Source organism: Colletotrichum acutatum (genome assembly GCF_030867785.1).
Source record: "Colletotrichum acutatum strain CBS 112980 chromosome Unknown BDZ83scaffold_190, whole genome shotgun sequence".
NCBI classification, from domain to species: domain Eukaryota; kingdom Fungi; phylum Ascomycota; class Sordariomycetes; order Glomerellales; family Glomerellaceae; genus Colletotrichum; species Colletotrichum acutatum.
Genome location: NW_026849184.1, coordinates 18,912 through 31,569, shown reverse-complemented (window position 1 = coordinate 31,569; position 12,658 = coordinate 18,912). Strand labels below are relative to the sequence as shown.

Sequence of the window (12,658 nt, the reverse complement as noted above, 5' to 3'; positions counted from 1 at the left end):
AAGGCATCAAAGCTCTTCCTTTTCTCCCCGCTTCCGTCTCTCCTCGGCTCTGAGCTCTTCCTGGTAAGCCGCCTGCTTGTCCGTTCTCTCCTTCCTGATGCGGGACTCTTCCCTGAAGGCCTCCATCTGCTTCAAGTGATCCGCCTCGGTGTACTCCTTCACTTGCTCATCCGGGTTGACCCAGTCGTAAGGGACACGCTCAGTAATGAGATCACGGTAGACGGGCTTGAACCCTGGGTTGCCTGCCAGCTTTCCCCCCTCCACATTGCGTCCGGCCTTGACGACACCGTCACTGAACAGCGATTCCCAGAAACCGCGCTGCTTCTCCGGGTCCGTCTGCGCCGGCACCCAGGCCATCGGCTTGGGCGGGTGATCCTTCAGATACGACACTGCACGATCCCTGCGCTTGCGATAGGCCTTGTACCTGGCTTCCGCATCTGCATTCTGTGCGGGAGTCAAATCCAGCTTGAATGAACCGGCTTTTTGTCCTGATGCGCTGCCTTGTCTGGCGGCCAGTGGCGGGAGACAAGTCGTGTCGAACCGAGCTTCCCATCGCTCTGGTTTGTCGTTGGCTGCAGCGAGCGCCGACCAGTGACCGTGAAGCGTCTTGGCACGCTCATGTAAGTCGTGGGGCTCCTCTGGAATAGGACTATGATGTCCGCCACGATTGGCAATGGCCATGATGATCCTGTCAACGCCGGTCTCTTGGATGACGAGCCAAGTGACATCTTGCCGCGTCTCCAGGTTGCGTAGCATGTTGGAGTACGTGTCATAGTCATCATCCGGGAGCGAGGTCGGGAGCATGCCGTCCCGGAGCGTGTCGCTGATGAGGAGCACCTCACGGATGGTTGAGTGGACGGCCGAGTCATTCGGAAGGTCCCGCCAGGGATTCGTGGCAGCGTAATCTTCTTTACCCGACTTGGATGAGTCCAATAAGAATGCCCGGATGAGATAGAGGCCGACGCCAAAGAGGGCGAAGAACCTCACTTGTCGACTTTTGAAGAAGGCGATGAACATTCGTTTGGGAGCGCCATGGTCGGCAAAGTCTTGGGGTAACAGTCCGGACTGCGACATCTTTGTCTGCAGCGAGTCAATGACTTCAATTTTGTCTTCCTCTGTCGTCGAAATTGATGAGATGTCGTTCAACAAGTTGATACCGTGCAGACGAAACGCTGGGGGGAAAGTCCGTGATGAGATTGGACTTAAAGTCTAAAAAGGAGCTGTCTGAGCTTCCAGGTTTGAGATGACTAGGCAGGCAATCTAACGCTAGCGTGTCGGAGCCGGCTCGGCCGATACAGCGTAATGGGAATCATCATAATCACTATTCAGATCTCATAAGAATGGAGTTTAGATGACAAGGCATGCGTAGGAGCTGCGGCACGTGGGATGGGCAGGATAACGCTGCTCGTTCGTACGAGATTTATGATCTGCCAACTGCTGCGACTTGAGTCTGCGAGTCGGGGTGTCGCCTAGATGGAACTTTCTCACACCACTTTACTGAATCTCTGGCTGCGGTCAAGAGATCTGTTCAGAGAATTTATTTATGGCGACTGAGTAATGTTGGGATTGATGAGAGCACCATGAGGTCGTCTCAACGTACGAGCATGACGTTCACGTCGCACCAGGAAGGTGAGAATATCGTAGGAACGAGGGGGAACCAAACATTAACGTCGTCTCGTTTTCTGGCGTGTGATCGTCTCCTCATTTAAGCCTGAGCAGAAACGGCTGCCATTAAGATGCCGTTTGGCCGCATGAAACAGACCAGAATGTTTAAACTCTCCCTTGAGCTTGTTCTAACACTCTTGGCCAATGAGGCTAATGGAGGGGGTTAGGGATGCGAGTCGTGGTGAGGTGAGACTGGCTGGGGGCGAGACATGAGATGAGATGAGGAGGCGGGCGACGTGGAGACTGATTGAGTGAGTGAGTGAGTGAGTGCATGAGCATGAGTGAACAGGTTAGAGGCTAGAAGGGATTGGATGAGATGCGGATACCCGGAAGGGCTGGACTGTGGGTGGCATTCCTTCTTTTGTGTCCTTCCTTTTGGCGAGTGTGTTCTCTCTCGCTTGTTGCAGTGTGGTTTCTTCTGCGGGTACGATTACCTGGAATTGAGAATGCTGCCTTATCATGTCCGCTTGGGTCAAGAAACCCGACTCAAATCATTCATCGTCACCCGACAGCTCTTAAGAGGGAACGAGAGGATGAGAAGCTAGGTACTTAGGTAGAGAGGCCGAGTTCAATTTAGTGTAAAAGGTCAGTGATCTCTAGGGGATGACCCCTGAAAAGTTTAGCCAGATTTTAGCATCCGATCCAAGTGCGAATCCTAGCCCAAGCCCTGCAGCAAAGCCCGATGGCTCAAGGTTGGACTGCCTGGACTGAGGTGGCACGGTGGGTGACTGGCTGCCCTGCCTTAATTGTCCGAGCTCTTGCCCTGCGTTCAACGTCAGTGTGGACGCCCCAGGGTGGGGTCACGTGGGACGCACGTGATGCAACCATCGTCATTGTCGTCTTGCAGCACAGCTCCTGCCTGACAATTGGGGGAAGGTGAGGTACCTGCCTCACTAAGGTAGGTTGCTGTAGTAAGGTATCACAAACTGCAAATGGAAGGCAGCGAGGGCAAACAGCAAAGGCAACAAGACAGCAGGAACCACTACATTAAAGCATGAAAGTAGGTAGGCAGTAGCTGCGTAGCATTATGTACCTGAATATTGATCTGTACCTTCCCCGAACATAAGGCCAAGTCTCCAACGTCATCCGCTCTTACCTTCCTTTCCCCGGTACTTCCATCTAGAAAAACGTGTGGCCGGGACCGGATAAACCACGGGCAGCACCTTTTGGGGGCTTAGCGGCTGTCCCATCCCCACAGTTCCTCCCTGGTCCACACCATCGTGGGTCCTTCCTAGCTGGCAATTTTCCTTTCAAACCTTTGATTTTTTCGACGAGACAGCTCACCCTCCTCACCCACCCTCGCACGACGAACCGCATACGCTCGCGAACCGACCTCTCGGTATCTCGATCAATCCATCGTTTAGCAAGCCTGACATCAGCTACCTGCATCCCGCATCACTTCACGTGTATCATCATCTACAGCCAGTCGCGCGCCGACACACCCACAACTCAATTACAGAATCCCTTTCGTGACCTGTCCACGAGAGATCGATCAGCAACTACCGAACCACCAAAAAAAATACCACCACCCCTGCGCGCTGTTTGCACACCCCCAAACGCTTGCTCATCGCCAGATACCTACTTTGCGCATAATTAACCATGCCTTCGAATCTACCATCAAGCTTCGCCTCGGCCGCCGCCGGCCAAAACGCCAACCGCGACGCGAGAGGCGGTCGACAGGACGGACGTGGAGCTGGCAGCGGGGAATGGTTAGTGACTTCCCGCATTTCACCCAACAACCCCCATCGCTACCCTGCTATTTTGTTCTCTTCCTGTTTGCGTCTCGGGATGAAGAAGCAAATTTGGCGCTCGCGTGATGTTGGTGATGGTGACTCTATAGACCGCCACCTCGTTGGGTTCTCGCCACGTTGTCGCAATATCGCCAGACATCAGGATGCATAGCGCGCTTAGGATGTGACTGAGAGCCTGTACTAACGCCGCAAGCAGGGCTCGACGTGACGGCAGAGTTAACGGCACCCTGACCTTTCGACGATCCTCGACGACGCCCGGCCAGCCATCCCAACCCGCAGCCTCGTCCGAAACCGCCTTTCCCTCGACACCGCTCGATTCCGGCGCAATTCCTCAGACCCCTGGCGCCGCGACATACGACTATCCAGCCCCTTCACAGTACCAGAAGGACTCGATTGTCGGTGTGTACAAGAACGGTGCGGCGGAAATAGACGCTTCCAATGTGTTTGAATCGGGATGGACTCCGGGACACACAAACGGAAGCGCTGCGCGAGGTTGGGGAAAAACCAACAATAACCACAATTCGCAAGATCCTGCTGCCTGTTGGAACAACCGGGGCGACAGCAACCCCGTTGCTATCAATGGCATGTCTGAAGAGGAGAAGGAGGTGCGTCGGTCATCTGGAGCAGGTCACCAGGTAAACGATACTAATATAAGACAGGCATTCGCAACTGATGTCAACTCTACTCTGAAGCCTCCTATCCAGAAACAGGAGGGCACCCAGGGACCGGGACCGAATGGACGGAAGGCGTCGCTATCACACGGTAGCGCCGCCGGATACGGATTGCAATCGCCGTCGTCTGCCTCTAGACCTGGCACCCGGCGCCGAGAGACGACGGATTCCAACCCTTTTGGCAGCGGTCCCCTCGCTTCACCAAGTGCCACACGATTCGCTCGCGATGATCAACAGTCTTTCCTGTTTGGTCGCAAGAACAACGACGTCAAGGAACAGGAGCAAGGCGAGGATGAAGGTGCTGGACAGCCGCAGTCCAAGCCGCCTTTTGGAAACCTGACGCGGAGCAACACGGCGGGTAATCCTTCCATGGGTGCCAATATCAGTTCTCTCTGGGGAGCTTCTCAGCCTCCTTCGGCCGGAGCTACTACTGGTGGCGGCGGCGGTGGCATGGGTAGTTTCGGCCAATTTGCTTTGCCAACTCCGACTTCGACTATTGGCGGTGGCAATCGTGGCGGAAGTCGCTTTGCAAATCTCATGAACAAGGAAGGCACCGACAGTCCTGCAATCAAGCCTAACGAAGCCTCGACCCCGGAAGCGACCCGGTCTTGGCGATCTCGGCCCCGAACCGATACCGACCCCTTCGGCGGAGACGACAATTTGTCCGGCAGTGCCGCACTCGGAGGTGCTCAGGACACCAGCCCCCCGCCGATCCCCAACCCTAGCAATATTGGGATGTTCGAGACCCCGGTCAAAGGTTCGACTGGAGACTTTGGCATGTCTGGATTGAATCTGGGACGCCCCTCGGAGAACGAGCCTGGTCCAGCGAGCCCGTCGGAGACGAACCCTTATCGCAGCCCGCCGGCCGACCGAAACGAATCGCAGGAGGAAGGATCGGGTGAGAAGCACCACGGCGGTGCTGCTGTCGGCGCTGAACAGAATCCTGGCTTCGGCACCGTGTCACGCGGCTTCCCGACACACGCTTTCGACGGCAGCGATCGCAGTCAGACCAGTAGCGCTGGACCTAGGGGTTACGCCTCAGGTTGGCCCGTCCCTTTGTCTACGGGCACTCCCGACCGTGAACGCGCCGGGTTCGGCGGCGGAGTTTTCGGCAATGCTCTCTTCAGTCCTATGGGCACTGATCTCCAGTCTCCAGGATTGTCGAGCATCGGAGGTGGCGTCTTCGGCCCGGCTAGTGCTGGTGGCCTCGGTGGCCCAGGCACTATTGGTCGCAGTAAGTTGGGTTCTCTCTTCCCAGCTGCCATGCAAGCACAAATGCAAGGACATGAGCAGGAGAACTTGAGTGATTCGTTGCCGGACCTTCGGCAGAGCAATCCTCTCGGTGCAATCGGCCGTAACAACTTCAGTGTTGCGCCCAGAGACACCGGCAGCCCTCTCCGCAGCGGCCGGGGAGGAGTCTTTGAGGAAATGTTCCCCTCTGATCCTACTCGAACTCACAGCGGCTTTGGAGGTGCTGACCACCCTGGCGCTGCGGGCATCGTCCACCCCCAAGCATTCACTCCCGGAGCTTCTACCGGTGGCGAGTTCGGGTCGACTCCTGTGCGCCAGATGGTCATGCCTGACCGTATGCGCTGGGTTTATCTCGACCCTCAAGGACAGGTTCAGGGCCCTTTCAGTGGTCTCGAGATGAACGACTGGTACAAGGCCAACTTCTTCACTCCCGATCTTCGGGTTAAGAAAGTTGAAGACCCCGAGTTTGAGCCTCTTGGACAGCTCATCCGTCGCATTGGAAACTCTCGGGAGCCTTTCCTGGTTCCCCAAATTGGCATCGCTCATGGCCCACCGTCTCAGGCTGGACCATTCTCTCCCAGCGGCAACACGGGTGTCATTCCTCCCCTCAGTGGCGTCTTCCCTAGCTTTGGTAGGACCTTGACAGCGGAGGAGCAGAACAACTTAGAGCGAAGGAAGCAGGAGGAACAGCAGGCTATGGCACAACAGCGAGACTTTATGATGAGGCAGCAAGCCATCACCCGACTGCAAGGTCAAGGCCCAGGTGGTGTCCCAGGTTCTTTGCACCACCAGCACAGCGCTCACAGCTTGCAGAGCCAACCTAGCTTCAGCAGCATCTCCTCGCCGATTGGCCCTCACACCCAGCAGCCGCCCATCGGAGGTGGAGCTGGACCGACATCTGGGTTTTTTGACTCGGCTGCCCAGCAGGGATCTACTCAACCCCCCGTTGGTTCTGGACTCGATCATTTTCGCGAAGAGGAACTTGCCACACTGAACGCTTCCGAACGCCAGATGCTTGCTAATGTTCCAGTCCCGCCTAGTCTTGCAGGTCTTTTTCCTCAGCAACCTGTCGGAGCTCCCGCCAATGAGGGGAATCTCCGTAACCATCTTCCCGGGACCGAGCAGTTGGACAAGGACGAAGAGGGATTTCGTGAACGCCTGAAGGAGTTTGAGGATATCCGCGCCGAACGCGACTCCGAGCAGTCCCAGGAAGCCGCGACCAGCCAGAGCGTTCAGGAAGATGTTGCTCAAGATGTTTCCGCGCCCGCTATGGCTCAGGCTATCAGCAACGAGCATCACAAGTCACCCGCCCCTGGCATGAAGGAGATTATGGAGGAGGAGCATCAGCTTTCCTTGACTCAACGGGTCCAGCAAGCTCAAGCTGCTGCCGAAGCTGCGAAGAACGCTGCCGCCGGCCTTCCGATGCCGTTCCCTCCCCCTTTGCCTGCAGCTGGCACCCCTCTCCCGGCTCCCACCGCCCAGCGTGTCCGTTCCAACTTGCCTGAGCAGTACAATCGCTCCCAGACCGGAACCCCTGACACCGGGTCCGCCACTGAACCCCCGCCATTGGCTCCTTGGGCCAAGGAGGCCGCCAGTCGCAAGGGACCTAGCTTGAAGGAGATCCAGGAAGCTGAAGCGCGCAAGGCTGCCAAGGCTGAGGAGGTTGCCGCTGAGCGTCGCCGTTTGGCTCTCGAGCAAGAAGCTGCGACTCTTCGCGAGCGCGAGAAGGCTATCGTGGCTGCTACCGGCCTGCCTACCACCAGCACTTGGGGCAACGGCTCCCCAGTTGCGGCCGCCAGCCCTTGGACCAAGCCTGCCGTTGTCAAACCCACTCCGGGCACCAGCACCCCCAGCAAGCAGAAGACTCTTGCCGACATTCAGCGTGAGGAGGAAGTGAGAAAGCTCAAGGCTAAGGAGGTTGCCATCCAGACTGGACTGGCGACTGCTGCTGCCGGCAAGCGTTATGCCGACCTCGCAACCAAGCCCAACGCTGCCCCTGGCCTCGCACAATCCAGCACGCCCGCCCCGCCTCCTGGTCCCGGCTGGGCGACCGTCGGAGCCGGCGGTAAGGTCAAGGTGCCCACCGGACCTGCCTCCCAGACGAGATCTGTTAGCGCTGCTGGCGTAAAGCCGGTCCCGGTCGTTGCCAAGCCGGCTGTCAAGCCTGTTGCCACTGTGATTGCGGCGGCTCCTGCTAAGGGCAACGTTGCCATGGATGAGTTCAACAAATGGCTCCACCACGAGCTGTCCCGCGGCCTTAATGGAGTTGATGGTACGTCATGCAGTTCAATCGAGACCCAAAATTCAACGCTAACCTCGTTTCTAGTGGACACTTTTGCTGGCATCCTTGTTGAACTGCCCCTTGAGGATGGTATCATTGCAGACGCCGTTTACGCTAACTCCAAGACGATGCACGGAGCACACTTTGCTGAGGAGTTTGTTCGCCGCAAGAGACTCGCCGACAAGGGTATCGTTGAGAAGCAAGGTGCTGTTGACAGTAAGACGGGCAGCTCTTCGAGCGGATGGAACGAGGTTGCCAAGAAGGGCGGTCATAAGGAGACGCCTCCTGCTGTCGCCGGAGATGCCGGAATTCAAGGCGCAGGCTTCAAGGTTGTGCCCACCCGCAAGAAGGCGGGAAAGAAGAGCAACTAGGAGCTGCCACCCGCTGCCGCTGGTGACGCTGGAATGAAAGGCACCCGCAAGAAAGCGGGAGCGAAGAACAATTAGGAAATATTGTGGGAAGCCCGCGGCGGAAGATGGCCTGGGACTCCCTGATTAGGCGATGCTTGTCGATTATGTCTAGACGGCGAAGTTGTGGCTCAGGATTACTGTTATTGGTTCACAGCGTCATGTAAGCGCTCTATTGCAGCGATAAGTAGCATGTCAGAAAGCATTGTTGTCAGAGCGTGTACAATCTTGAAACGTGATGCCACTTTTGACTGTCGTGCAGTATCATGAGGTGAGCCGCGAACAGTAAGCCCCTGAAGTACGAGAAGTCGTAGGTGAGGTACCTTAGGGTAAGGTGGAGATGGTTTCGGTGAGATGCAAGGTGAGTGGCTTATGTAAGGCGGTAGGTGAAAATTTGCCCCGCCCCCACCATGGAAATTTCGATTTCACAGGGCATCGAAACACGCCGAATTCACCGTCTGAGTCACTTGTTCTTCAACCAAGACGAGCATTATCGCCAGTGATATTCTAGACAAATTTCAACTGAGAGAGAACCGAATTCTTTTGTCTCTGGATACTTTCCATGTGGGATAGGGGCGTCATCGAGTATTTCTTTTGGCGAAACTACCCCGCGACGCGCGGGGCAGAAAAGAAAAGGTTACTTATCGCGACCCAGAACCCCTCGATATCACAAGCGAGGCGCAACCATTGATTCCAGATTCGAACACATTATCTGAGCCATGGCGAACGCACAAACAAACGGCACTCAGGCTACGGCCTCGCTGCTTTCTCGCTTCACAGACGGCGCCTACATCGATGTCTTGACGTCTTCAGTGGCCAAGGATCTCATCACCAGGTTCACCAACAGTCTACAAGCTCAGACCGCCGAAGAGAATGCCAACCCCACAGCAACGTCAAAAGAGTCACTATCCGAAGATGAGATCGCTATAGGTCTTGCGGCCCTCAACGCATTTTTGCAGTCAAACGTCACGGGACCGGTGCTTGAGCACGCTCACAAGGTAGAGGCACTCTTCTGTGAGGTCTTCTCGGCAGGCAGCGACGGAAAGGCATCAGCAGCAGACATCCTCAAGGTGTTGCGCAAAAACAGTCTCAGAGCCCTCGAAGTTGATGGTGTCTCACCATATCCTTACATCCCGCACATTGAGCTCTTTGCGCTCGCCCGCTTTGTCTTCCACGAAGTTTCCTTGGCCAGCGACGCCGTCATCAAGCTCTCTTCTTCCCACCCATCCCGCCTGAGTCTGCCCTGGACCCGTTTGCGCGTCAACGTGTGGCACTTCAAGCTCCTCAGCCAGCCGTCCCTCGGCCCCGGCGCCAACTTTGCAAAGGCGTCGCAGTGGATCGACGTCCCGACGCTGGCGGAGCAGATTAACCTCGGCATCGAGACTGTCAGGAAGCAAATCCTTGACGAGGATGTGTGGTCGACGGGCGAGGAGGTCTGGTCGCGCGAGGACAAGGTGCAGTTCTTGCTTGAGGTGTCGAACACGCACATCATGCTCGGCCGCGATGACCGGGCGCGTGAGGCGTTGGAGGAGGCGACCAAGCTGAACAAGTTTGCGTATGCGCTCTCTGGTGCGCTGGGAAAGAGGACAAAGTTCCAGGAGAAGAGCACCAGTCAGCTTGTTGTTCTTGCAAAGAGCGATGCGACGGGCGAGGGTGCGGGAACAGCAGCAGACGGCGAGGAGGAGGCCAAGCCTGAGGCTGTTGCCCTCAACGATGATACCCTGCTTGAAGAGATTCAGTTCTCCAAGGAGGCAAGCGGCAAGCACGGAGAACTCGCTGCCACGTCTTCAGGGCTTCCCGCGGCGTTGGCGGATTTGTCTCCTGAGGCGCAGCCGCAACTGTCGCCCCTCGATCAGATTATTCTCCTCACTGAAGCAACTCTCAAGGACACCTTTTCTCCTGTCGACACTTTGACGTCGGAGGAGGTCCTCCCGTATGCCGTGCGCGTGGTCTCGGACAAGGCGACAAACTGGCAAATCTACTCACAAGCGCTCCTTGTCCGCTCCCGCATCGAAGTCCACCGCAGCAGAACAGTCGAGAGAGGTGTGCTGCAAATGCAAGCCGTCGTAGACCAAGTCGTCGTCGACACCTCGGAACCCACCCGCCCCAAAGCCGAAGATGTCGCCAACGACGAACCCGCCGACGTCCCCGCCATCGCCGTCTCCGCCCCAGGCGAGCCCGAGATCGACACCGCCGCCGCGGCACCCGTCGACGCGGAGAAGCCCACGTCTTTCTTCCCCGCCGCCAAAGAAACGGATACCGCGCCCGCCCACATCCGGTTGCAGTACATCCACGCGCTCTCCTCCCCTCCCAAATGGCACCTCGAATCCGAACTAGCCTACTCCTGGGCCGGCGTCGGCTCCCTCGTCTCCGCCCTCGAAATCTTCAAGCGCCTGCGCCTCTGGGCCGAAGTCGCGCTCTGCCTCGCCAGCAGCGCCTCCAACGATGACGACTCGGGCCGCGGCAACGGCGGCGAGGAGAAGGCTAAGGCGCTCGTGCGCTGGCGGCTGTTCCATCGCACGGGACAGCCTCTCGTCGAGAACGCGGATGCTGATGCGGAGGACCTTGACGCGCGGGATGTGACGTACCTCAACCCTGCCGACTTCACCGGCCCCGAACGGTGTCCGCCGCCGCCGAACGCGCCGAGGTTGTTTTGTATCCTTGGTGACTTGGAGAACGAGCCGGCGCACTGGGAGCGGGCGTGGCAGATTTCGAACCGGCGGTTCGCGCGCGCGCAAAAGTCGTTGGGCGAGTGGTACCTTGCGCAAAAGGAGTGGACCAAGGCGCAGGACGCATATAAGCTTGCAACACAGTGTAACCGGTTGAGTCCCGAAATGTGGAGCCGGTTGGGCGATATCAGTCTCCGGCTGGGACAGTTCCCGGATGCCGCGGAGGCGTATAGTCGGGCGATTGGCGCCGCTGGGGACGTCGTTGGCGGCGAAGACGCCAGGACGTGGAGTAACCTAGGCAGTTCGCTTTGGAGCATGTATCTCGAGGCCGTGGAGGAGGTGAAGAAGCAGATTATCGAGGAGAAGAAGAATGGCACAGCGGAAACAAAGGCGGAAACTGAAGAAGCAGAGGAAGAAGACGACGAGGAGCCGACGAAGCGGGAGAGCAAGGCCAAAGACCCGGCCACACTGCTATCCCAGTCTCTGGCCGCCTACAAGCGCGGCGCCTCGATCGCGCAGGATAACTGGCGCATCTGGGACAACGTCCTCACCCTCGCCTCGCGGATGCGTCCGCCCGCCGTGTCGGAGATGGTGCAGGCTCTCCGCGCCATCATCCGCATTCGCAACACCGAGGACGCGCTCGACGACGATGTCCTCCGCGCGCTGCTTCAGGAGAGCGTGCTCACCAAGGAGAAGGAGAATGACGAGAACAAAACCGGGGTATACGCCCCGCCACGGGGTACTATTGAAAAGGCCGTCATTGCGCTTTTTGAAGAGAGCGTCGTGCCGCTCATCACGACGCGCTCGGAGCTGTGGGAGCTTATTGTTCGAGAGCGGGTGTGGAGACGGGATTACGCCGGCGCCGTGGATGCTGCGGAGAAGGCTTGGAGGGCGGCGATGGGGGCCGGTGCGGGAGGTGGGTTGAAGGCTTCTTCGGCGGGGTCGGGGGGTGCCGGGGACGATTTGAGCCGGAATTGGCTTGCGGATAAGGGGGCGTGGAAGGTTGTTGTTGCGAGGACGGATGAGCTTGTTAGTGTGTTGGAGAACTTTGGCGGGGAGGTTGGGAGTGTGGGCAGCCGGTGGAGGGGCAAGGCGAGGAATGCGGTTCGGAGTGTGATGAGTAGAGGACGGGAGGCGTGGGAGGGGACGGAGGAGTGGGTGTTGTTGGAGGGGATGATGGAGGGGTTGAAGTTGTGATGCTTGAGGCCGTGATGACGATGGATGGCGCGTTGACATGTTTATCGACGGTACCTTAGATGTATGAGGTTACTCGAGCACATGAATGAAAGTCAAACGCCATGATGGTGATCAACTTCGAACCGTCCCGGAACGGCTCGCCAACCGCAATCGTGATGGGTTGGGTGAGTTTTGGGGTCTATGGATGAGTATACGTTGGAGGAAGCACTATCCATCACTAACTTATGAAATCCATACGGATCTTCGAAACAGGTCCTTCGTCCATTGAAGAGTGAGATAGTCTCATCATGAGCATCCACCAAAGTTTACTCTGCAAAACCAGCACAGCATGAGCGAATTCAAGAGCACGCCCACCCAGGTCCATGCAACATCATCGATAGTCTTGATGTCTTCGGATGCCACCCAGGGCAAAAACTTCCCAAACTTGCAGGTAATTCAAAGGCTTGTTTGGTCCACTACGCGATATCTCGTATCGGTGAATCTTTTCACAGCATCCTCTCATCTCATCGCCCAAAACTCACCATAAGTTCAGATGAGCGTTCACTGATGCAGAAAAGTCTGGATACTTGGGATATGAGTCATCCATCAATGCGCCACTTCCTGATTGTCTCCTGATCGTTTGGAATGATTTTTCATGAGATCAGCTCCTCGAACTGCATTGCTACGCGAATAATCCTTCAAGAATTGAGAGGTCTCGACCGCCGTGCTGCCTAAAGTCTGGCCCAGGTGAACGGGCCCGGTTCAGGGGTGACCCGGAAAAGCGGGG

At 57.1% G+C, this 12,658-nt stretch overlaps 3 protein-coding genes across 3 annotated transcripts; 2 read left to right on the top strand and 1 right to left on the bottom strand.

The window, feature by feature from the left end:
* Positions 1 to 6: 6 nt before the first annotated feature.
* BDZ83DRAFT_592392 (uncharacterized protein) lies at positions 7 to 1,074 on the bottom strand (the record flags this gene model as incomplete). Its single annotated transcript, XM_060506529.1, has 1 exon — positions 7 to 1,074. One exon carries the CDS (start codon positions 1,072 to 1,074, stop codon positions 7 to 9), a length of 1,068 nt encoding a protein of 355 aa, XP_060358395.1.
* Positions 1,075 to 2,798: 1,724 nt separating this feature from the next.
* BDZ83DRAFT_797429 (GYF domain-containing protein) lies at positions 2,799 to 8,378 on the top strand. The gene is made up of 4 exons (XM_060515891.1): positions 2,799 to 3,374; positions 3,613 to 4,021; positions 4,076 to 7,610; positions 7,665 to 8,378. The coding sequence occupies exons 1-4, from the start codon at positions 3,265 to 3,267 to the stop codon at positions 7,988 to 7,990; spliced, it is 4,380 nt and encodes a 1,459-aa protein (XP_060358394.1). The 5' UTR covers positions 2,799 to 3,264; the 3' UTR covers positions 7,991 to 8,378.
* A 367-nt stretch (positions 8,379 to 8,745) lies between these two features.
* BDZ83DRAFT_592405 (uncharacterized protein) lies at positions 8,746 to 11,892 on the top strand (the record flags this gene model as incomplete). The annotated part of the gene is made up of 1 exon (XM_060506532.1): positions 8,746 to 11,892. The coding sequence occupies one exon, from the start codon at positions 8,746 to 8,748 to the stop codon at positions 11,890 to 11,892; it is 3,147 nt and encodes a 1,048-aa protein (XP_060358393.1).
* Positions 11,893 to 12,658: the final 766 nt, after the last annotated feature.

Excerpts from the sequence above, each read along its gene's own strand:
- BDZ83DRAFT_797429 (XM_060515891.1), top strand. The coding sequence starts at position 3,265 with ATGCCTTCGAATCTACCATCAAGCTTCGCCTCGGCCGCCGCCGGCCAA. Across the intron at positions 3,375-3,612 it reads GGAGCTGGCAGCGGGGAATG|GGCTCGACGTGACGGCAGAG; the intron begins GTTAGTGACTTC and ends CGCCGCAAGCAG. Across the intron at positions 4,022-4,075 it reads TGTCTGAAGAGGAGAAGGAG|GCATTCGCAACTGATGTCAA; the intron begins GTGCGTCGGTCA and ends AATATAAGACAG.